This window comes from Zootoca vivipara, chromosome 2, assembly GCF_965207765.1.
Source record: "Zootoca vivipara chromosome 2, rZooViv2.hap1.1, whole genome shotgun sequence".
NCBI classification, from domain to species: domain Eukaryota; kingdom Metazoa; phylum Chordata; class Lepidosauria; order Squamata; family Lacertidae; genus Zootoca; species Zootoca vivipara.
The window spans coordinates 76,150,849-76,174,849 of record NC_142584.1 but is presented as its reverse complement, the minus strand read 5'-3'; the positions used below and the strand labels follow the sequence as shown (position 1 = coordinate 76,174,849).

General features: G+C 40.8%; 1 protein-coding gene across 9 annotated transcripts in view; it reads left to right on the top strand.

Annotated features, from left to right (window-relative positions):
• Positions 1-24,001, top strand: part of IQSEC1 (IQ motif and Sec7 domain ArfGEF 1) — a 321,439-nt gene that overhangs the window by 150,168 nt on the left and 147,270 nt on the right. The window contains exon 1 of one of the 9 annotated variants that reach the window (XM_035106283.3): positions 17,632-17,853. The exons of the other annotated variants lie outside the window; for them this stretch is intronic. Within the exon in view, the coding sequence (XP_034962174.2) occupies positions 17,786-17,853 (68 nt within the window). The 5' untranslated portion in view covers positions 17,632-17,785. Of the gene's footprint in view, positions 1-17,631; positions 17,854-24,001 lie in introns of those variants that run through there. 9 annotated transcript variants of the gene reach the window in all.

The window sequence follows — 24,001 nt, the reverse complement described above, 5'->3', positions numbered from 1 at the left end:
ACAGTCTCTGCCTTATCTTATTATATAAGAATGTACTGTATAAGAATTGTATGGGGAAAATTGTAGGAATCACACAGAAAAAATTCTTCAAAGTCCCCGTCTGCTTAAAGATTTGTTCGGGTTGAAATAACATTTTGTATAGTGTCTGCCAGCGATGACTACTTCCCTCTGCATGTGTCAAACTGGAACACATGATGCTATCAGCCAAAATAGTAAGCAGCAGTTGGGGAAAATGTGATGATGCTCAATTTGAATGAGTGTGCACTCTGGAAAATATCCAACCAAAGCTTTTAAAAAATATCTCAACACAACTAGAGATAGAGGAATATCGAGTTCTTGGTAGTATGGTATGGTTAGTTGTTTGTTTTTTGTTTTTTAGTGCAGATCAATCCAGGTAGGGGATTTTCACAAACATTTTAGTCTCTTCAAAACTTCTTTTACTGTGGATTTTGCCCTCCTTGCTTGACAAAAGGAGGATGAGCTTTTCATAAGTGGGTATAGATGGGACACATCCACATCAGCAGGGCCAGGGGGCTATAGATACCTTATCCTAATACAGTCGTGCAAGCCACTGTGTAGTGATGGGCACAGAATTTCGGGAGGGGCAAGGCTTAAAGGTTTTTAGTCCATAGTTCTATACACACTTACCTGGGAATAAGTCCAATTGAACTTATTTCTGAGTAGAAATGCATAGGATTATGCTTGGAGTGGACAGTGGACATGCCATGGAAGACCAAAGTTGGTTTCCCACATCCCTGCAAGTGTAAACTTTATGCTTTTATTTTCTTTTAGAAGCCTTGAGGTGTTCATCCTGATGGTCTTGGGCAGGCATCCCCAAACTGCGGCCCTCCAGATGTTTTGGCCTACAACTCCCATGATCCCTAGCTAACAGGACCAGTGGTCGGGGGAGATGGGAATTGTAGTCCAAAACATCTGGAGGGCCGAAGTCTGGGGATGCCTGGTCTTGGGTTTTGTAAGATGTAGAGTCCCAGAGAATTTGATACAGCTAGCAGCTCAAACACAGATGCTTATTCTGCTTTCCAATTACTGCTTCTGTCTTTAACTTTCCCCCCTTTACTGTTAGAATGCTTATGCATCACGCTACAAGAGTAACCATGGTTGTGGTTTCTTGAAAGGTTCTATGGCAATTCACTGAGACACTTCTAGGCAAATTGCACAAAATCATTGTACCCTTGGGGCAAGAATATATATATTTCACCTGTCTTCTTTATTATTTTTCAAGAGCATTTCATTGCAATGTAGGCCAGAACCTGAACTTACGCTGCAGTTAGTTCATATTCTCTCACCGATGCCTTTTAAACTAAAGGCTTGCATCTGCATCACTGATTGCTAAGGCAACCATTCTTCAAGAGGAGGTCTACTATATTTTTTCAGCTTATTCACCATAGCTTCTTCTTAATGGCCTCTTAGAGTACTCTCTTTTTGTTTGCTGCCGTCCACTGAGTTCCATAAATGAATATACAACAGCTGAACGCAGCTCACTGAACATCACAATGCGGAAGCTGCACTACGTCCAAAAGTTACTATGCTGTTTAAGCCTGTGAATCTGAAGACAAAGAAAGGAGCAGAAAAATGCCCTTTCAAAGAACCGGCTTTATATTCAGGCTGAGCGTGAGATGAAACTTAATGCAGTCTTACTTGTTTGTTTTCCAAGGGAAAGAGGGGAAAGATGGAGAACATGGGTGTTGAGATTGTTGCGCCTTTCATTCACAAAAGTCCCCATTAGCATTTGCTTTAAGCACAGTACAGTATACTCAGTAATAGAAGCTGTCAAAGTGTCTGGGTGAGTATTTTTTTTAAACCACTAAGCACCTACATTTTGAATACAGGCAGTGACAAACTTATTTTTTCTTCATCGAAAAGCAGGAAGAGGTCGCAGAAAAGGTCTGAACCTTCTACCACAAAGTGCTTTTGATAGTGCCCTGCTGTTTCTGTAGTGATTAACTTTCTCCCTTCCTTGTTTCTCCTGATGAATAATTTAATTTAAGCCGAGCATATTTACTTCAGATTGTATGTGTGCATGTGCAGTTGTGTGTAGATAATATAAAGATAGAATAGAACCCATAGCCAAATAATGGAGGAGTAAAGTGAATTTACAATAAATCCTTTCGTAATAAATCTGTTTCATTTAGGTACTGCTAACAACTTTCCGTGTGTGTGTGAGAGAGAGTGTGTGAGACGAGGGGGATGGTTTGCATAAAGAATTTGTTAGGTTAGGCATCAGCAACCTCCGGCCAGGGCCGTCTTTGGCACATCAGGCGCCCTGGTGCAGGGATCCCTCGGACGCCCCCACCCCCACTCTTTAAAAAAAATAACTCTGCACCTCCAGCTCTTCCCCTTCATTTAAAAAAAAGAGGAAAGCTCTTACCTTCCCTGGAGGAGCTCGCCGTCTCCCCCAAGCTGGAAGGCCTCGGGGCGACACCTCGGCTGAGCCGAGAGCCGCAGGGCCGGGAAGGGGAGAGCACGGCCTGCAGAGAGGCCCGGCTTCCCGGCCCCACGGAGCCAGCAGGGAGAGCCCCGCTCCTGCAGTCCGGAGGCCCCCCCCCCCCGCCGGCAGCGGAGGCCAGATGGGCGTCATGGAGCCAGCGGGCTGTGGGGAGAGTCCTAGACTGTGGGAAGGCATTTGAGCCTTCCTGCCAACAGGAACGCCAATGAAAAGCAGTGCCGCAGTGAGGGATAAACCCGGCGCTGCAGAGCAGAACATGGTCCTAGTGCCCCTGCTCCACTCGCTTACCTCCCTGAGTGGAGATCCTGAGCGGTGCGGCTCGTGGAGGGAAGGGAGGCGGCCGCGCAGCTCCTCCACTTGCTGGGGCGCCCCTGAGCGCCCCCCTGAGCGCCCAGGCGCCCCGGCGCCCCACGCCACTGGAGTCAATGGGCGAGCCGACCTGCCTCCGGCCCATGGAGGCCGTTTATCCGGCCCACGGACTGCCCTTGAACTGAGCCACCTGCTGCGGTAAACCGCCACAGAAGCGATTTCTGGCGCTGCGGACATTTTGGAAATGGGCAGCCAGCACCGGAAATCACTTCTACGCAGCCACGGACATGCACAGAAGCCGTTTCCAGTGTTTGGGACATGGGCAGTGCGGCACCGGAAATCGCTTCTGTGCCTGTGCGGCCCATGTCCAGCCTACGGACAATAGTCTGTGGGAATCCTCCGGCCCACGGGCAGAAAACGTTGCTGGCGCCTGCTTTAGGTGGTAGTGGAGAAACTCTTGTGCCCCGTTCTGCAGCCAAAAGTCTGAATTTTGAATAGCTTACAGGCCTGGTGTCACCACAGTCTCCTGCCACGCCCAAAGAGCACTGGGGGAACCTACTCCTGACTCCTGCCACTTATTCCATACATTTAAAGTAGTTGCACAAATGTAGTTGCTAGTGTGACACATTTGCTTCAGGACTACTGGTGTACTCAAGTAGATCTGAATGTGTGCTATGAATGTCTTGTTGTTAGTTAATTTCTCAGTTGGGTACTAATACCTACCTACCTCTTGAGATGAAAGTTGTGAGAGGCCATCTGTTACAGAAACAGACTTAGTGGACGTATATTTAGTGTCATAATTATAAGCTGCTAAGAACAATACCCATCTTTGGATGTGGGCAGGAGCTGTCTCTAGAATTCATCCTACTAAAAAGCAAAATGGGCAGCAGGAGTTAATATTATTATGTTAGTTTCCAATCATGCAGGGAATCGGGGAATGGCCAAGCTTCCTAACTCCCCAAAGAGGGCTTAAAGCTTTCTGATCTAATGGAGCATAGTTGATCTCTGTAGGGCTTAAATTTCTGGAAGCAAAACAAAGCTATGGCCCATTCTCACCCACCAGATACTACATGAGAAATCACAGCTCCAGTCCCAAAGGCAGAAGTGTCAACGCCAATGAGATTTCTACCGTGGTTTATAATGTGTTAGCATTTACTCTGACATGATAAGCCTTTTCACCTCTAGAATGGTTCTTTCACATTGCCCAGCCCATTCCCAATGTCATCTTTCATACGGTAGCAACTACTTCAGTATTCATGCACAACATTTCTGCGAATACTTTACAAGCCAAGTGAATGGATGAACATGCAATATATTAACTACATGAGGTGCTTTCTGAAATTATGTGCAGCCAAATTTATTGCAAATGTGCTCCAGATGATCCTCTTCACTGGATTCTGAAAGAATAGTGCTATATGGGGCATATCTAAAGCTTGGTGCACATTAGGAGTACCTAGTCTGTGTCAGAATGCAGGTGTAGATACCACTCTATTACCTCCAAAGTGGAGATAAGATGTTTGAGATGTAGGCTCAGGTGTAACTGCTGTCTCATAAAGATATCCCTCCCCCACCTAAAATGTACACTTGAATAAAACAAGCATTATACTAATGATACACATCAAAGGGGGAAAAACTCATCTCACTGGAAACAAGCACAGTGGAAATGGAAGACTTATATTGTTGTACCTTCTTGCAATGTTAGCAGTTATTTTTGCTCACGGTGATGCATTTTATTTATTTTATTTAATAAAATAAGCCGCTTGATTGAAAGAAAATATTTACAGGGAGCAACAGTAAAAAGTTATACAGGCACCTCCCCATTTACACAGGGGTTACACTGAGCTCTTTTTAAGGGAAATAGGAATAAATGGCACTGCCAACATAGGTTGCCATACATTCAGATTTTCCTGGACATTTTTGCCGATTTCTGCCTGGACACCGCTTCTGGGTATGTCCAGGAAATTCCAGACGTCTGGCAACCCTAGCAAACACCCCATTCTGCCCCATGGATGTCTTCAGCATACCACCATATCAGCCATTACTTGCATTTACCACCTCATTGTTTTCCTTGTTCTATCCATATACACACACAGGGAAGTTACCTCAGTGTTGTTAGAAAAGGCTATCATTTTAAAAATCAAAATATTTTTACATAAATCTTCCTTTTAAAATCTTGTTTTGCTTGATGCTTTTCAAGAAATTACATTAGCATAAGATGAGTGGTCAGAAGGCAGATTAACATATTTTCTAAGAGTAATTCAGTTTCCACAAACGTGTTCTTTTAATATGTGCTTGCCGTTAATTTTTTGAATACTTCATTAGAGCTAGTGAGAATGTTTGCAGAGGAAATCACTACATTTTAAAAATAACACAAAATGCAGAATTGAATCCTATAGTGTCTCTCTTTAAAAGATAAGAGACCTAAATGGATTGAGGGTTCAGAGGGTGATAAATGAAAGCTGCTTTTATCATTCCTATTTCACCCAAAGGATTTAAATAGAAAATGCTTCTAATTTTAAAACTCCCTTTCTCAAAGCATATCCTTGCTAATTGCTTATGTGCTCCCATTAGAATAAAAATGGTCTGCCTTTCCACTGTAACTAAATGAGGACTAGCTGCTGTTTCACACTGCTGTTAATTAGCCAACTCCCAAATTCATCCTCTGCTGATGAGATTGCTCTAAGAGTGCCTGAGCATTGCTTGTTACAGGCACATTAGATCTGTGTGAGCCAATGGAAAGCTGTCATCGTGCTTCCATTTTAGATTTTATCAATGTGTTCCTGTTACCATAGCAACTGGAATCAACCTATCTTGTGGGGGGGGCGGGCTTTATCTTGCTGGCTTTTATAGCTGGGAGCGTGCCCCACTGTGCACCATGTGGTTCAGATGATTAGTTTTTTTTCCCCCTTCACAGAGACCTTAACTGGCAAAGTGTGTTGGGATTAAGATAAGCATAATTTATTTTGCAAGTGGGGAGGGGTCTGCACTTAGGCTTGTCACTTCCCACTCCCTTCCACTCCCAGTCATAAGGAAACCAACATTTTTCATAGGTGGCTTGGCAGACAATGAAGCAGATGTGATTCACACCAGAGGAGCCGGCTTTTTTGCTATATGTAAAAAAAAAAAAAAAGTTGTATCCAGCGTAGTTACAGAACTGAGGAGTTTCCATATGATGCTGTCTCAAATCTTCTGGGATCACAGGACGTTTCTACTCAGCAGAGGGTGATATTTGCTTGTCTTTTCCCTAGGAATTTGTGAGTTCTAAGGATGCTTTCTGAGCGGCCCCCAAGAATCCTGACCGGAATATATGCTAATGATTTATTATCAAAGAGCTTTTGGAATGGCTGGAAGTAGCACTATTATTATTTTTTCCTCCTTTTGTTTGTGTGTAATAGCAACTACTGGCTATGTGGATGAACTCAGGGAAGATTAGCTGAAATGAGGAGCAACTAACAAAGTAAATGAATTTGCAGCCTTTGTACTACTGTCTCTTTGTATTAAAGTAGTTCATGCACTGTAGCTATGCAGGTGCGGTGCCATGTGGATAAAGAGCTTGCATATATTGGTGGCAACTAGAAAATACACGGCCGTCTGCCTAGAAAAGGGGAGGGGTATTGTATGCAATACCATTTGGTCTCTCTCTTTTTCCCCCCTGCAAAAAGTAGGACATTGTGTGTTTTTTAAAAAATAAAAAGCAAAAAAAGATTCCACTTGCTTGCAGTTGAACTGTTTTAAAATGCTGAAGTTAAAGGCCTTCTGCTTGGATTACTGGCAGTTTCTATGTCTCCAGCCTCTTCATGGCTTCTATAAAAGGTAAGGAAATATTAAATCTAAAATGCTTTTCAATAGTAAACGGCTGTAGGCTGCTGCATTCACTTGCTGTAAGGCACATTTGCATGGTGTGGAAAGGGGTGTGGTGGGGAAATTAATGCAGACTTATTACAAAGGGTGTAAATCTGCTTGTTCCTTTTAACTATAGTAGCTATTGCTACTTCTTCTCTGCCTGGATATTCGGGTGATGCTGTGCTGTGGATAGCATTTAATTTAAAACAAATAAGCTAAAACAGCCATTGTTTATTTTAATTCACTCTGGTTTTCTCTCACACACAAGAAGAACAGCTGTTAATGCTAAGTTTTTACATTACGGAGTTGGTGCTTGGGTATTGTTTTGGAATGTCTTGGATTTTTATGTAATGTAGATTAATATTCCTACAAGGAAAAAAGTTTTAATAGAACAGTTTGTTTCATATAGTATGAAATCAACTGCACACCACAGCAGCTCTGACAGAAAGCTGAAATGATGGTGACCGATGGTCAGAAGTAATGGAACTGGGTGCCGGATGCATTGTTCTTGCCAAAGTAATGGAATAACAACATAAGCAATTTAATTTGACATGTGTGGTGCACTTATCCTGATTTTTTTATCTAATCTTCAGAGGTCTCAGTATTCAGAATAGCTTATTAATGAAGAAAACATGTATAAGTAGTTCAGTATTCACAGCAAAACATGAAGGCTGTATTATTCTACCCCCACCCCCCATAAAATCATAAAGTCCGTTTTAAACACAGAAGGTGCTTTTTGTGAATGATAATTGCAGGTTTGTTTATTGTATGAAGATTGCAAGGGTGAAAGGGAAAGTCTTCCAGTCGTTTTCAATTAATTATGTCCTTTTAAATCATGATGTATAAGTAGACAAACAAAGTTGGGACTATGTTTATATCTGAAGAAGTGTGCATGCACACAAACGCTTATACCAAGAACAAAATTAGTTGGTCTCTAAGGTGCTACTGGACATTTTATATATATATATATAAAGTTGGGACTCTTTGCTTTCCAACATCGTGGGAGAAGCGTGTAAACTCCTTTTTAAAGTTAAGTTTCCAAACTTAGCAAAATCATGGTGCAGAAGATGGAACTTCACTCTTAAAGGATGGACAGTTCATTCTTATATTTACTGCTCCAGTTAAATATATTTGTTCTTAAAAGGTTGGATGTTTTCCTTCAACTCTATACTGTAATACAATTTAACTATAGAGCACATTTTTCAACCCTGCTAACACATGCCTAATTAGTGACATTCAGAAGATATTTAAAGAAAACATTTTTTGCTGGCTTAACAGTGACAAAAAGGTGTGTGAAAACAGGATTGCATGGTGAATGTAAAAATATACTACCCAGTTTCTAGTTCTTCTTCATTAGAGGTTTATGTCTTGTTCTTAATGTTCTTGGGAAAATGCCAGAAGGCCAACAAGAAAAGTGGGGGCATGTGGAGAAAGTGTGAAGGTGTGGGTGGATGTGCAAGAATGAGCTTGTTTTACAAGACCCGAAATAAAAATCTGAAGTTGATTAATACTTTGCTCAGCAGGTGTTCTGTGTGTGGACGTTAAACTGTGCCATTCATATTTTTATCGTTCTTTCATGCTAAAGCTACCTAAAGGGAGAAAGGGTTTTGCAAATGCAGGTTTTAAAAAAATGTAATCACTGGTTTCCAAGCTATTAAAAATAACACAAGACAGTCAAGACACTCTGCATCCAGTATCGTGTACCCACTCCTTAAACAATGTGAGAGACCTGAGGTTGAAAAGGATATAACTCACAATGATGCACTGAAATATTGCATAAACATTTAATCTGTTTCTTGAATCAAACTATTTTACATGCTTTCGAGTCAAAACTGTAGCACAGTCTTTATAGGTGCAATGCTATTGCTACTGCTGAAGTAAAATCTAGTTTATTTTCTGAATAACTTACATAAAGAAATTATTGGAAGGTACAAAATGGCCTTGGGTGACCTCCTAGGCCTTGTTGTTTCTGAGGAATGGAAAACGTGAGAAAAACCTCGGCTGTGAGTCTGGGGGACTTGCTCCCTGCCTGTATTTTGTGTTTTTTCTCTTGTATTTTTATGTTGGGGACCACCCTGAAATCTATGGATGAAGGACAACAGCTCATGATGAAGGACAACAGTTCATGTACTGTGTATATTGTAAATACATATTTAAAAAATGCAAAGCATGTTATCTCTGGTAGCTGGAGTTCTTTGTTGTAGGGCAACTCGGATCCCGTTCATGCAAATAGTTTTGGCCACAAGAGAATCTGTCAAGTCCATGGCTAATTCAGTGTGTATAGGCCAAATCTGCACTGTAATTCAGATTTAGCCTCTTCATTTCCCCCATGCTTTCAAAGGTTCAAGTGTCCGTTTAATCTGTGACAATCTGTTATAGAATCATATGACATTACTGCAGGTTATGCAAAGAATGACTAAGTCAAGTGTTCTGTTTCTATAATGCAGCAAGTGAGAAATGTTGCTATTAACACTATATAAAAAGTAAAATAAAAGGTGATAAAAAATCTGTTCCCAGCAGTGGTAAACACTGAATCACTGTAACATTCTTCGAAGGTCAGTTGCTGCAATCCTTCACACTTGGTCAGGAGTAATATCTGGAGAAAATCATTCTCACTGGGATGTTGCTGAAAAGGACCTCTACATGGCAGCAATCCAGTTGTAATGTAGAAGTAGTTGCTAAGGGGAATTGTGTCATTGTGTTAAAATCCACACCCCACTCAACAAATATGCCAGGAATATGGTATTGGTGTGTGGAGACTTGTAACATCATGGACAACTGTCAAGGCGCTGAGCATTCTACAGACAATGGCTGTTCTCTACAACTTTCATTGTTCTCTACAACTTCTCCATGGAACATGCAGTGTGCATTCCATCCTTAAACTGAGTGCTTCATTGCATTTTTGTATGTTGAATGGATTATGTTTAACCAGAATGCTGACGAAACGTGGACAATGGTCTGAAGGTTCACAAAATATGCTCTATGAAACCCAGAACAGGCATTGGGACAGAGCTATTCTGCCTGACCGCTTATGTCCTCCCATTGTTTGCCAGATTCCTGTAAAGATCCTGGCTTGTATTAAACCAAATTTCCCCATTATATCCAAACTGGAGAATTCTAGCTTAGTGTCAGTTAACAAGCTGGGGAAAATAAGACTAGGTCACATCCTCCCCGTTGCCCCCTTGAGCTCCTCCCCTTGCTCTGGTGCTTGTTCACAGCTTTAGCCTTAATGCCTATTCAGATTGGGCCACTCAGACACTTAGGAGCTGTTTCTCTCCCAATATTCTTGTCCAAGACCCTTAAGGCCTATATTACTTTCCTGTCTACCTTCATCATGTTTACACTGTATTTGCACAATAGAGGCCACTAAGGGAGTCATTAGCCTTAATTTACATGCAATTTGAAAGGAAGGCACAGATGCTGTAGATCATGTGTGCCATTATGGTCATCTGTTTTCGCTTTTGTTTAGGCCCCTGTTTTGTGGTATCAGCGGCAGGCAGTGGCATTATGAGATTAATCAGTTTTAACTAGAGTACATGGTTTGTACTTTCAGTATAGTGATAGGATACAGTTATATTACATTGTCAATCATAAGGTTTTCTTTTTTGAACATCAGTGGTTTCAGAAGTGACAGCTTCTATGGTGAAAATTGCCTAATCCTTCCTGTCCTCACATTACTGTACATTACTTTTGAGAAGGAGGCTTGCACATGCAGGGAAATGAATCTACTTCTGAACCCCTAATTTGTCCATTACTGAATAAGGCAAAAGCTAGAATGATAAACATGCCTGTCTATTCTAAATCTTACTCTCCCCCCTTTTTTTGTTTCTGAGAGGACTGTACCATATGCTTAGAACTTCAGTTTCATCAGTTTGGAGATGAAAGGCAACATTAATATTAAAATAAGTTGCTTTTACATAGCTTCTTTGAAGAAATAAAAGCTGTTGGATATCATTCATACTTTGTAATAATGAAGTGAGAAGAATTGCTTATACAATTGTTTGGAGGGGGGAACAGTATGCAGGAAAAAGAGTTAATGCAATTTTAATTATTACGTGTATTTATAGTCCCTGAGATAGAGGCCAGTTTCCTCCTATCTTGCAGCCTAGTCCTGTGCATACTGTTAAAGGTTGCTGGGGGAAGGGGCTAAACCCTTGAAATCATTAAATACCTCAATTTTGACTATTTGGTATATGAAGGGAGAAATACAAGCTGCAAAGGAATTCCTGGGCTAGCCTGTGCAAAAGGACCTCTGTCCAAGCTTAAGACCACTGAGAAACAATACAGGGCCATTTGCAGTGCAAGAGAACTGTCCTTCCCTCCTTCCCTGAAGTGAGAACAGAGATAGGGGATTTGGAAGACAGCCAAGGTAACTGGGTGTGATGTCCCAGGAAGAGTTTGGGGCCTTTGGCAGGAGGCTTGGGATAGCTGAGAAAAGCCCAGAACCATTTTGGCAGACTGGCTGAAGGCAAATAGAGAGAGGGAGAGATGCCTTGGACTTCACCTGCTGCACTGCTGTGGGGAACAAGCCCCTCTTGAGATGACCATGTGGTAAGATCTGGACTCCCTCCATCTAGATTCAGGTGTAAATATATGAATAAATCATATTTTTAAAAGCCACAACTACCTCTGTCATGTCTTTGATTCTCTAAAGGAGCACAGACTCTGGTTGAAGGCCAAGACCCGTAGAATCCCGTGCATGGCTTGGCAGGGTTTGGGGCAGCCTATAACATTATATACCAGGAAGTAAATGCCACTGAGTTTAATGGGATTTGCTTCCAAGTACTGTAAGTATGCTTAGGATTGGATATCAGCTGGATCACTATCTATATTGCCTCATAAATAAGTCCCGCTCCTTGGGGACCCTGTATATCATGAGGAAGACAATAGCAATAAGCTGGAAACCAAAGATGCATAGCGAGACCCCTTCTGAACTTGTATGTAGAGTTCATGATTGTAGTTGTTGTGAAGAACAAATGCTTTGCTTTCATTTGACAGTGACTTCACCCAGAGCTGGCCTATGAGTCATAGTGCCTGCAGTACAGCTCTCCAAAGAAGCTAGCGTTGGAGAAATTTGCTGCAACTGCAAAGCAGCTGAGTGTGTACATCCTCCTTTCCCTTCTCTCTAGCATACACTGTCATTCCATATAATTTTTACAGCATGTGCTGTGCATTCTGCAGAGAGTCTGCTTCATAATAAAATGATGGGAGACAGCCAACCAAAGCAAACTTCCAAATGACACACACGCAGCAAATGCATAAATAATGTAAAAGCTTTCAGCATCGTTCCATGCAAAACAGTTAGTACATGCAGTCCTTGCATTTGTGACCCTTTGCTTAGCTCTCAGGTTATGTAAATGGAAAAAACACCACTGTCTGTCCTATGATAAAAGGCACTTCATATGCTTGCAGTCTCCTAACAACACATGTGGTCTGAAGTTGGAAAGAACTGCTACTTATTGTGGATTCTCTAGGAATTTAGAATATTGTGTTTTACTCTCATGGCACCTTTCCTGGTAATATATTTTGCCTTGGGAAAATAGTATGCGAAGAGATCTGTGTCTAATTCTTCTTCATATTATCACAGTGTATGCCTTCCTTTCAGGTGGATTTGCACAATGCATTTCTGTTCCCCAAGGGCATGTACTAAGTGGCAATTTCTGTCACTTTCTAGTATGATGCTTACAGCAGATACCATATATCAGAAAGGCAGCCAAAGCGAAGGGCAACAGTGAGTGTAAAATCAGACATTCTCCCTTCAACTATGTGATTAAGTATGCAGGGGGGAGTGCTATATACAGGAAGCTGCTAAAGGTATTGGTAATATGCACCTGGGTGGTGTGTGTGTGTGTTTTTGTTTTTGTTTACTTCTATTCTTGTTGCTGGAATTCGCAAACTGTTTGAGTGGAGATTTTGTTCATGTTAACAGCATTTATATACTACTTAATCATCAGAGTCTATAAGCTGATTATCATCATCAACATCATCAACATCATCACTATCCTTATTTTGATTTTGCTCCCAGCGCAGGTATTCTGGGAATGAGAACAGTTCCTCCCCACAGGGCACCGAGCCAAGGGAACTCAAAACTATGGTGTAGCATACTTGAGAACATGCACAGAACAGAAGGCGAGAGGGGGAGGTCGCCAAATTTTGTCCTAGCTCAGGGCACCATATTATGAAAGTCCACTCCATTGCACCACAAAATAAATTATGGCTAGTGCAGACCAACATTTATCAAGGCCAGAATCCTGTTTTTTGTGAGAACTCACAATCAAGGCTACTGGTTATGATGGCTCTTGCTACCATTGGCATTGGAGGCACTTGAATACCAGCTGCTGGAGAGCAAACAACAGGGGAAGGCTATTGTCAGTGTGTTCTGCTTTGTATTTCCCTTAGGCATCTGCTTGGCCACTGTGGGAACAAAATGCTGGACAATATAGTACTTTGCTCTAATCCAGCAATGCTCTTCCTACATTCTTAGTCTCAAATACGCCAGAAGCATATGGCCGGAGGTGCAGAGTTAATTAGATTTCACTGAGGGAAATGAAAAATAGTTTTAATGGCTAGTGGGACAAAGAAGCAACATTGGGTGCTCTCCCTCTCAAATCTATTTAAAGAGCTAGACATTATAGATGAGCAAGGAAGTTACAATATTCAGGTGTTAGGGCACATGGTGTATTGTTGAGCAGATAAAGCTGAAAATGTAGTTGATATTCTTGATTGTTAGGGTACGTGTCCCTCAGATGTAAGGCACTTGTTTGGGTGGAGGCCATAGACTGTAAGAAAAGTCCTCCTGGATCAGACTCGGGGTCCATCCACTGAAATGTCCTGTTTTCAACAATGGCCACCAGATGCTTCTTAGAAACTTGTAACCAGGGCATGAAGCCAACAACCACACATTTGCCCCCATCTCCCACACAGAAGCTGGTAATGCCTCTGCATCTGCAGGTTCCTTTAGCTCTCATGCTAATAACACTTGATAGGGTTAATGCCCCTTTAAAGCTACCTAAGACAAGGGCTGCTGTCACACCAAATAAATTAATTATGCATTGTGTGTACAAGTACTTTCTTTTTCTGTTCTGAAATTACTGCTAATCAATTTCATTGGATGACCCCGAGTTCTAATATTAGGAAAGGGGGGGGGGAGAGGCACACTTTATCTTTCACTCTATTTTTGTTGAGCATTCATTCAGTTTGGAATAGATGCTGTTGGAGTCCTTTATTGTCTGCTTCAGTTTTCACCATCCTACATAAATGGAACCCAAGAGGTGAAAGCAAGCATAAGGTGTGTGGAGGCCAGACTTTTGCAGATTAGATGCTTCGAAACCCGAATGTGGGTTGTAGCCCAATGCTAAAGTAGACCCATTGAAATTACTAAACCCATGTCAGTCATGTCTGTTCATTTCAATGGGCCTACTCTGAGTAGGCCTAGCATTAGATACAGCTCTATAACTTTCTATTATAGTGGTGGAGGTAAGGCAGTAAAGAGAATTCAAAGATTCTGTGTAAAAGGAGGCATTCTAACACCCTCAAGTGAGCAGGTTCCTCATACAAATGACAAGTCAATGTTCAGTGAAACTGTATTGGATGAGACATGAATTTTCAGGTGGGAAGTTGGACAGCTATTTAATTTTTAATTAGTCACCTGAATAACCAACTGCATTTATTTATCTTAATTTTACTTGTTCTATAGCAGGCTTCCTCAACCTCGGCCGCCAGATCTTTTGAGACTACAATTCCCACATGAAAGCTCATATCAATGACAAACTTAGTTGGTCTCTAAGGTGCTACTGGAAGGAATTTTTTTATTTTGTTTCGACTACAGACCAACACGGCTACCTACCTGTATAAGTAAAGTACCTGAAATAAAAGCTTCAGTTAAAAGGTGCTTGTTAACTCTTGCATTGGAACACTTAGCTCAGGCATTACCAAACTTCGTCTCTTCAGATGTTTTGGGCTACAATTCCCATCTTCCCCAACCACTGGTCCTGCTAGCTAGGGATCATGGGAATCGTAGGTCAAAAACATCTGGAGGGCCAAGGTTGAGGAAGCCTGTTCTATACCTTCTTGATATGTTTCATGATATTGCAGTATGGAAATTGTACTACCTATTTAGTTTCACAAAAGATAAAGTAGTTTCCTTATGACATTATTAGTTTCTATTTAGTTAGTATTAATTGCCAACGTCTGAAAAGAAAAAAACCTGACAAGGTACACAATTTGACAAGACAATAGGTTTGTGATAAAGAGTTGCTGTACTTTATTCCATCAACGGTGTCTCCAAATTTTTTTACACATCACTTGGGAAGACAGGCGAACTAATGCCAGTATACTGGAAGAAGCAAAGATCACCAGTGTCAAAGCAATTATTCTTTAGCATCAGCTTTGTTGGGCTGATCATGTTGTTCAGATGCCTGACCAAAGCGACTAATCTATTCCGAACTTAAAAATGGAAAGCATAATGCTGGTGGTCAACAAAAGAGGTTTAAAGAAACTCTCAAGGCAAATCTTAAAAAATGTACTATAAACACCGACAACTGGGAAACACTGGCCTGCAAGAGCTCCAATTGGAGAACAGCCTTTACCAAAGATCAACTCCCGCCCGGTAACCTATGTCCCAACTGCGGAAGGATGTGTGGATCCAGAATTGGCCTCACAGTCATTTGTGGATTCAGTACTAAGACCGCGTTCATGGAAGACAATCTTACTTGGCTACAAGTGATTGCCAAAGAAGGAGAAGATATCCAGAACTGGAGCATAGCTGCCAAGTTATCCCTTTTTTTAAGGGATTTTCCCTTATGCTGAATAGGCTTCCTCGCAAGAAAAGGGAAAACTTGGCAGCTATGAACTGGAGACGCACAAAGTCTCATTAGTGGAAACGAAGTGCACAACAATGTTTCTTCCATCAGGGGAGCTGAAATTTGTAGTTATTGTCAAGTCTCCTAGCTTCATGTTGAGTTCATAGTACTGTTTACCAGTAAAGCAAGGCAGAAGACCTAGCGAGATTCTTATGAATGAAAGAGACTAAGATAAGTATTTGAATACTGCAGTGCTGGGAAACAAAAATACCAATGCAGGCCACTTGCCGAACAATGATGCTTTTATCTTTTTAATCCTTGTTTATCTGCTAAACAAAGCCCTATAGATTGAGGGAGGCTTTTTATATTAACTTTTTTTATTGTGAAGACAACTTTTATTCCAATTTGTATTTATAACATTCTTAATATAATTATAGTTGGGCTCCTATACAGTGATTTCACAGCCTTAACACACACACACACACACACACACACACACACACACACACACACCTTCAAGCTAATTCTAAGATAGATGGTTTGTTTGTTTGTTTGTAATTTAAAGTTTACATAATTGAAAATGCATTCATCTGTTAAAACCCATTTAAAGATGGCAGTCTTAGGAAAATCCTGTGCAAACATTTTTGAGACGTTATGTCCAATTGATTTCAATGGGTCTATTCTAAAGATGTCTAAATTCAGATTCCTAGTTTCCATAGCACATTCTGTGCTCTCAAATAAACTGTGATATTGCTCATTTCCATTTTTTGTAAGTTAAACCAAGTATGCTGATGATGAGTCAAAAGCCACTCAAAAAAGAGATACTTCCCATCTTTGATTTCATTCATGCTGAAAAACTTTATGTTCATTTTAACTATGTTTATAAAGTCCTCCATTCCAATTTCCACTGTAGTCATATAATGTGTACATTCGCAGCAAAATAAACACGTTAATTTCTTGTGCTTTACGTTTGGTTTTCTTAAGCTCAAACTACATATTAGATTAAATACCTAGTATGGAGCTCTATGTGGTTTTCTGTGTATGTGTGCATGTGTGTGTGTTTGTGTTTACACTGGAGGGCCAATCCAGATCAAGAGCACATGGAGAAGTTTAACCCCTCCTATCCGTGCAGAATGCTGAAATCTAGAGAAAGAAAAAGAGACAGCCCCAATGTCATATAATAAAAGATGGGCAGAAAGGCTTTCACTGGCACCAATGGGTCCTTTGCTCATTTTAAATCATTTAGTTTGCTCATTTTAAATCATTTATAACCTGAGTTTACACCTGCAACTCAGCACCTCTTCCCTTACTTTATCACTGCGTTCCAGTTTTCCTTGAGCCTGGTTCCAGCATCAGGAGCTGGGCAGGAAGAAGATTGCTGCAATGCCATGCCCCCTAAACTAACAACTGGTGGCCTGTTGCCTTGTTAGGAAAAAGATGCAGAGCAGGAATGGCTTACGGAGAAGGATTTATGTCCAATAAATTTCCTGACACTGGTGATGGCCTTAGCAAAAGGATCCATCAAGGCTAAATTATTCCCATCAGCACAGCAAATCAAAAGATGAATATCATTTTATTCCGAATGTGTGGTGAGCTAAAAGTAATGCTTAACCTGCATACAGTAACTATGGGAAATATATTAGTGGTATATTGTCAGTAACTTTAACTGCATAACCATATAAAATCAACTAACTTCCATACAAGGTGTGACCCTCATACAGCTTATTACTGTTTCACTGAAACATTTACATTTCAGCTACTGAAGTATAACTGAGTGTCCTAGCTGACTGATACATTATATATAATAAGAGGTTTAGATATTCATTCCTACAGTGTGTGTTCATGCCCAGCATTGGAAAATGACTCATTACTTTTTTTTGGCGCTAGTCAAGTTTTTTAAAAATCCAACTGCTAGCTGTTCATAGACTACGCTGTATGATTTAAGTGCATTTTGTAAGCATACTGTCCTAGCAAATGCTATGCTGGATCCCTGCAGACAAGAGTTTTTAAACGCAGTAAATGCTATCTGCTCTCTTACTGTTTTTTTTTAACTTGATCATCCAAAACAGTGACATGTAACTTTCCAAGCAGCACTGAATGATCCTAGTTAGTGAATAATGTAAACAGTTCTTGTAGATTGTAAAGAAAGCAGTAATTTGAGACCTCTGATGGGAAAGCTGGCTTCCCTCTGTGAGTTGCTCAGTTCAAGTCAGTGGAGGTTGGAGGAATCGTTTTTTTGAGTTCATGAATCAGAGCCTAGCTGTCTCCTGAAACTTGGCTAACTTTTGCTCTGCACCTTCTAAATGTACTACTTCGCTGGATTCTTCAGAATAAGTGTGTGTTTTTCCACACTGCAGAGGAGGTCATGAAGGGAGATGGCAGTGCAATGTGGAATCTGATGTGGAAATACTGCATTTCAGTCAGGACAATCAGGTACCTTTTGAAACTTGTGTGCCTGCCCCCGTGGGCTTAGGTTGTTAGCAGTTTGCCCTTAGCTATGTTTCTCATGTCTTCTGACAACTATAGAGGTCTTTCATAATGGCAAGTGCTGATTTATGAAGAATATTTATCTTTCCTAACTGCTTGATTTCAACCGGCATTGTAATCCTAAAATGTGTTTGCTACTTTGCAAAATTCTTTTGTGTAGAGTTGAATGTTGGGGGCTATAAAAAAATCTTTATGAATATTTCTGCATTTACTTTTGCTTCTTTTGAGTCACAGATGTTGTGAGTGAACTTTGAATGTAGAACTAAAAACAGCAAAAGGAATTGCTGGATCTAAATGTGCCCTTCTGTTGTATTCTCAGCCTTACTTGTATATCTTATATGTTTAAAGGACCCTCTGTTCAGTACAGGGACAGACTGTACAATAAGCTGGTCAGTTCATATTTGGACAATTCGTATTTGGCGTGCTGAATGTTTTTCCAAGCTCTGATACTGTAGGCTTTAGTGAAACTTATTTGGGGAGTGGCACCATTAAGCAAGTTAATAGTGTTTACTTGCAGCGACTTAGAGGGTTCCTTCCTTATTCCTCTCATGACTTCTTTATGTGGCTGAGCTGTATATTTTGAATGGGGTGTTTTGTGTGCTTCAAGGAAATGCGTAATCTAAATAATCACAGTATTTCACACTATGTAATTATTCACTGTGCTAAAAGGAACAGTCTAGTCTGGATTTCTGCATGAACTTCCAACAACCAGTTGTGTTGTTGTTTTTAATGGAACTTGGCATTTACCATAGATTTTTCTTTCTAAAATCTTAAGAGTAAAAACTCGGAGGAAGCAGTGGGTCCCGAGGGGGGGTCCATATGATGACAAAGAGATACTCATTATAGAAAGTGGGATTGATTACTTGAGCTTCACAAATGCAAATAATGGTTGGGGGTCAGATGAGGCGCACTAGAAAAGTGACTTCCTGGTGTTAATTTATATAGAAGTGGTTTCTCTTATCTTATGAATATTCACCCTGACCTTAAAGACATTAGAAAGTAACCCTCAAAATGTATCCTCAAAAGGTAAGCACTTTATCCAAGAAGTGTGCCGCATGAAAGACAAAAGCAAACACACATCGTCCCAAACACTGAGTATATTGAGCATCTCAGATGATTGCATTAGTCAGATTTGCCAACAATTTTCTGGGTTCTCAGCATCTTTGTGTCCAGCAACATCACAAGAAGATTAATCTTATAATCCATATTACAGTTTTGGTGGGCATAGCCCTATGGGCAAGCATTGCACTGCTAGAACACCACCCAGCACCTTAAAAGAACATACATCTATTGATCATGTTTTTACTGTTTGCTAAATACTTTGCTTTTATCCTAAGCCTTTCCAAATATATCTGTTGTTTCCAAAGTTTTTAATTCTTGTGGTTTTAATATTTTAATATTATTTTGACATCTGTATTATATTTGACATTCTGCTTCTGTGCACCATCCAGGTATCCTCTTAATGAAGAGTGGTTTATAAATTTTGAAATGAGCTCGTTTATTCATTTAACAGCCCTTGGCAATGGTCACAATGCAAGAAATACTAGATTTAAACCACATTGGACATTATCAGTCAAATCAGCAATTGTAACTGGGCCTAGAAACCAGTCAGCAACCGCTCTAGCTAATTTAGTATTGGAGATAGATGCTTCTTCCTGTCTAGGCTCAGATCAGGAAGTGAGCAGCCATATTATCTACAAGCTAATGTTAGAAGATAGTCCAAAGTAGAGTACCTTTCACTAATGCAACCAAGAGGTTAGAAAAATGTGGATGTTTGTTTGTTTTATACATTATTTATTACACAACACCATTAAAAGCATTGCAAATAATCATTAAAGTGAAAGACTAATCAAGAATGTTTTAAATACCTGCATAGGCTTGGTGGCATTAAAATGTTATCTGAAAGTCAAAAGTAGGGATCCCTACCAAATCTCTGCTGGTAGAGTGTTCCACAGAATGAGACCAACAACACTAAATGCTTGACCTCTAATTGAGGCCAGTCAGAGCACAACTAACAATGCTTATCCGAATGATCTCAGTGATCAAGTTGGGATATAAAGGTTCAAGTGTTCCTTAAGGTATTGTCAACAAAAGTTGGGTGCCTCCCCCTCTCTCTGCTGAGTGGTAGCAAAAGCCCATGGGGTTCCAGGCACTCACCCAGGATCTGTGTTCCTCTGGAGAATTGAGACACAGCAGAGGCTATCATAGCTTTAAGAAATATGGTTTATTCACCTATTTCCACCTTCAGTATGCATGGAGGGAGTCCAGATCTTACAGCATGGTCCTTTCAAGAGGGGCTTCTCCCTCACAGGAGTGCACCCAGCCAGCTCAAGATGTATTCCAGTCTTTCCTCTTCCTTCTTCTTGCCAGAATACCCTGCTAAAAACTCTTTGCCTGTCATCTCAAGCCCAGCTACCCTGGCAACCTTCCAAACTCCAGTCTCTGTTCACACCTTGTGGCCAGGGGAAGTATAGTTCACATGCATTGTCAAGGGTTCTCAATGGCCCTGTGTTGTTTCTTAATGGCCATAGCTTGGCCAGGTCATTTTGCATAGGCCCAGGAATTCCTTGTCTAGTGCAGTTCTGCAGCTTGTACTTTCATCTGTATTCCAATTAATAAAAAAAACCCTATTGTTTATTAATTTCTAGGGTTCCCCCCATTGTATAACAGTATATTGGACCCAATTCATTCAACGCAAGAGCCATGGACCTGGCCTGCTAGCATATGGGCAGTCAGTTCAGATGTGTTAGCAGAGGTGTCCCATGCTTATGGCCACCTGCCCCCATCTACATCTGCAGTCTACATTCTTCACCAATTGGAGCTTCTATATCAGGCCCAGGGCAGCCCTGGGCATACATAAGCACTGGGATTGCAGATTTTCTCAAAGGGAGGTTTGGATTTTGTATCCAGTAGTGGGTGAATTTCAGTCATAGGGTTGTGATTATTCTGGTTGCCAACATGCACAAAATAATGAATACTCAGTACAAATGAAAAGCAGGACTACATAAATCGGTGCAAATATTAATACTTTGCTTAAATGGTTGCTACCCAGCTTTGTTGTAATGAAAGGGAGTCTTACCATTCACTTACCATTAGGTGAATTGCACAATAGGTCTATTGTATGCCCTTCCTGTGCTGGGCAAATCCATAGCTGCACAGCTATACAAGTACAAAAGCATAATAACATACGCCGCACGAGGGCGGGAATAAAATAAATTAGGTATTGAATTACCAATGTTTTTAATAGCATGGCTTGAAGTAGTATATTCCCAAGATTTGGTTTAGTGGTTATAAAAGCAGACTGGAACAGTCTGAGTCAGCAAATCCACAACCCACAGGGAATAAATTGCAGGGTTTAAAAGGGAGTAATACATAGCTTTATGCTTGCATCTTAAAGTTCCATTTGCCAGGAATGGAAGAAAAGAGTCAATGGTTTGCTTTCAATGATCTACACATCTGGAAAAAGTAAAACATTTGTTCCTTCAATATGTGAGTTGTCATGGTGGTTTTTTTTTCTCCTCTGCTAAATTTTTCCATTGTTTTAGGGTCCTTCCTTTATAGTCATTATATTGCATTTGTGGCAAAAATATTTTATTTGGATACAAACAATACACCAGTATGTTTAATAGTAGTACTAGGTGCTAGTTGTGTCACCTAAGAACAGCATGAAGGCAAAACTTAAGTGATTTTTCTTTTTCTTTTTTAAGGAAGTGGCTCTGCAACTAGGGATAGGACAAAGTGACCAGTTCTGCTCTGTGGCATTTTGGCAGAAGTCATCCTATAATAGCTTCTACAATTCACTTGATATTGTGTACATGCTTGAGCCTAGGGTTCAATAAAAACACTATGCCTTAGCTAAATCAGAGAGGTTTCACAGTGGTTTCCAAAAGCATGCCAAAGGTATCCCTGAGATAACCATGGTTTCACAACCATATGAGTACAAAAGCAGAGTAACATAAACTGCCAGGATGAGGATACAAAAAGTTAGCTTTTGAATTACAAATGGACTCTACAACCCAATGCAATGCTCTCTTGATTCACTGAGGGAGTTGTATTCCTACTGACCCCTTGCTTTATCAGTTATGTATGAATGAATGAATGAATGAATGAATGAATGAATGAATGAATGCAGAGTGTATAATGCCTCAGGAACATCTTTGAGATGGGGTAGCTATCCCCTTCATAGAATTGTAGAATTGGATGGAACCCCTAAGATCATCTAGTCCTACCCCCTGCAATGCAATCTCAACTAAAGCATTCTGTGGCAGATGGTCATCCAACCTCTGCTTAGAAAACCTCCAAGGAAGGAGAGTCCACAACCTCCTGAGGGAGTCTTTTCCACTGTTAAACAGCTCTTGCTGTTAAAAAGTTCTTCCTGATGTTTAGTTGGAATCTCCATTCCTATAACTTCAATCCATTCGTTCGGGTTCTACTTCCTGCTACTTCTTCCATGTGACAGCCCTTCAGATATTTGAAGATGGCTATCATATTTCCTCTCTTTTCCTGGCTAGGCATTCCCAACTCCATAACCTAAAATTATCATTTAAGGCCTTAATCATTATGATAGCACCCAGTTTGTCAATATCCTTCTTAAATTGTGGTTCCCAGAACAGGACAGTCTGACCAAGGCAAACTAGAGCACAGGGGTGTAGCAAGGGAGGGGCATTGGGGACGCTACACCCCGGGCAGCGCACGATTCCGAGGGTGCAATGGCGGCTGCCCCCGACGCCCACGCTGGGCGCCCCGCCCCTAGAACGCATGCCATGCCCCTATGGCTAGCGCACCCCACCCCCAAAATGTGAGTCCCGCCCCCCAAAATGCGCACCCACCCCACACCCGCCTGCTCTCCTCCCCTGGTGGCGGAGCATGAAGCTACGCCACCGCTAGAACAGTACTGTTACTTCCATTAATCTGGACACTATACTTCGGTTGATGCAATAGCATCAGCTTTTTTTGCTGCTGCTGCTACACACACACACACACACACACACACACACACACACACACACACACACACACTGTAGAGCCATTAGAGTATATGATGAGGACATCATCATATATGGGGCATTACTGGGCTGTTCTCTTCCCCTCCAAGACACAGAGGGTAAAGTAAAGATTTGTAGGTGAGGGAGGACTGCTTTAGAGGCAGATGGAAACATACAACTTTCAATGGAGTTGGAAAAGTTAAAACTAGAATACTAAAACGTCTTCAAAAGACTAATATGAAAATAAATGTCTTGCGTCAGTTTCACTTCCTAAAAATGTATGAAAATAATTTAGCCAAACTGACACATTTGCTTCCCCCATTTATTTTTACCATTGTATTACACATGTTTCAATATTCTCTTATTGAAAACAAAATGTTCAGAAGTGTTTAACTCTAGCTAGATCATGCTCAAACTGAGTTGAACTGAATAGCAAAATTTACTGAACATGGGTTTATTCTCAAAAAGGGACGCAAACATGTTTACATTTCACTGAACTAGATCCGTGTGTTTTTTATCAGCTGAACTTTTAGTCAACACCACTAGCCTTTGATCTTAAGCTATGCTGAAGTCCTGCACTTTCATGGAACAGAGAACTGGCAGTATGCCGTGAAACCCTAGACATGAGAAACCCAATCTAGTCTGGCTAGAGAAGTTACAGAAACAATTCTATTATTTATTTACACAACACGTTTGCAAAGAGCTTCTTGAGGCAGAAGCATTGGTATCACTGGACTGATAGAACTGTTTACTTGAGACAAGAGTTATTCTGATGAAATTTGGTGAGTTAATATTCAGTCTGCTGTTTACAGCACAGGATAGTTATATGTTCTGTCATGCAGCAGCAACTGAGAACAGAGGTTCTGTTAGTGTTGAATGTGTTACTAATTTTCTGCTTTGTAATTACTTCCAAAATATGTGTGTCAGGAGCACTTGTCTTGATAAAAGGCTGGGGCTGACTTGATGATACCCCTGTATGCTGCTGCTATGTTTTTGAGCATGTACTTAATCACATATAGGAAGTCATAATTTTAAAAATAGTTTGTTATGGATCTCCATGATAGTTTACAGTGATAAATTATAGGTCTAGCAAAATATCTTTGATTCAA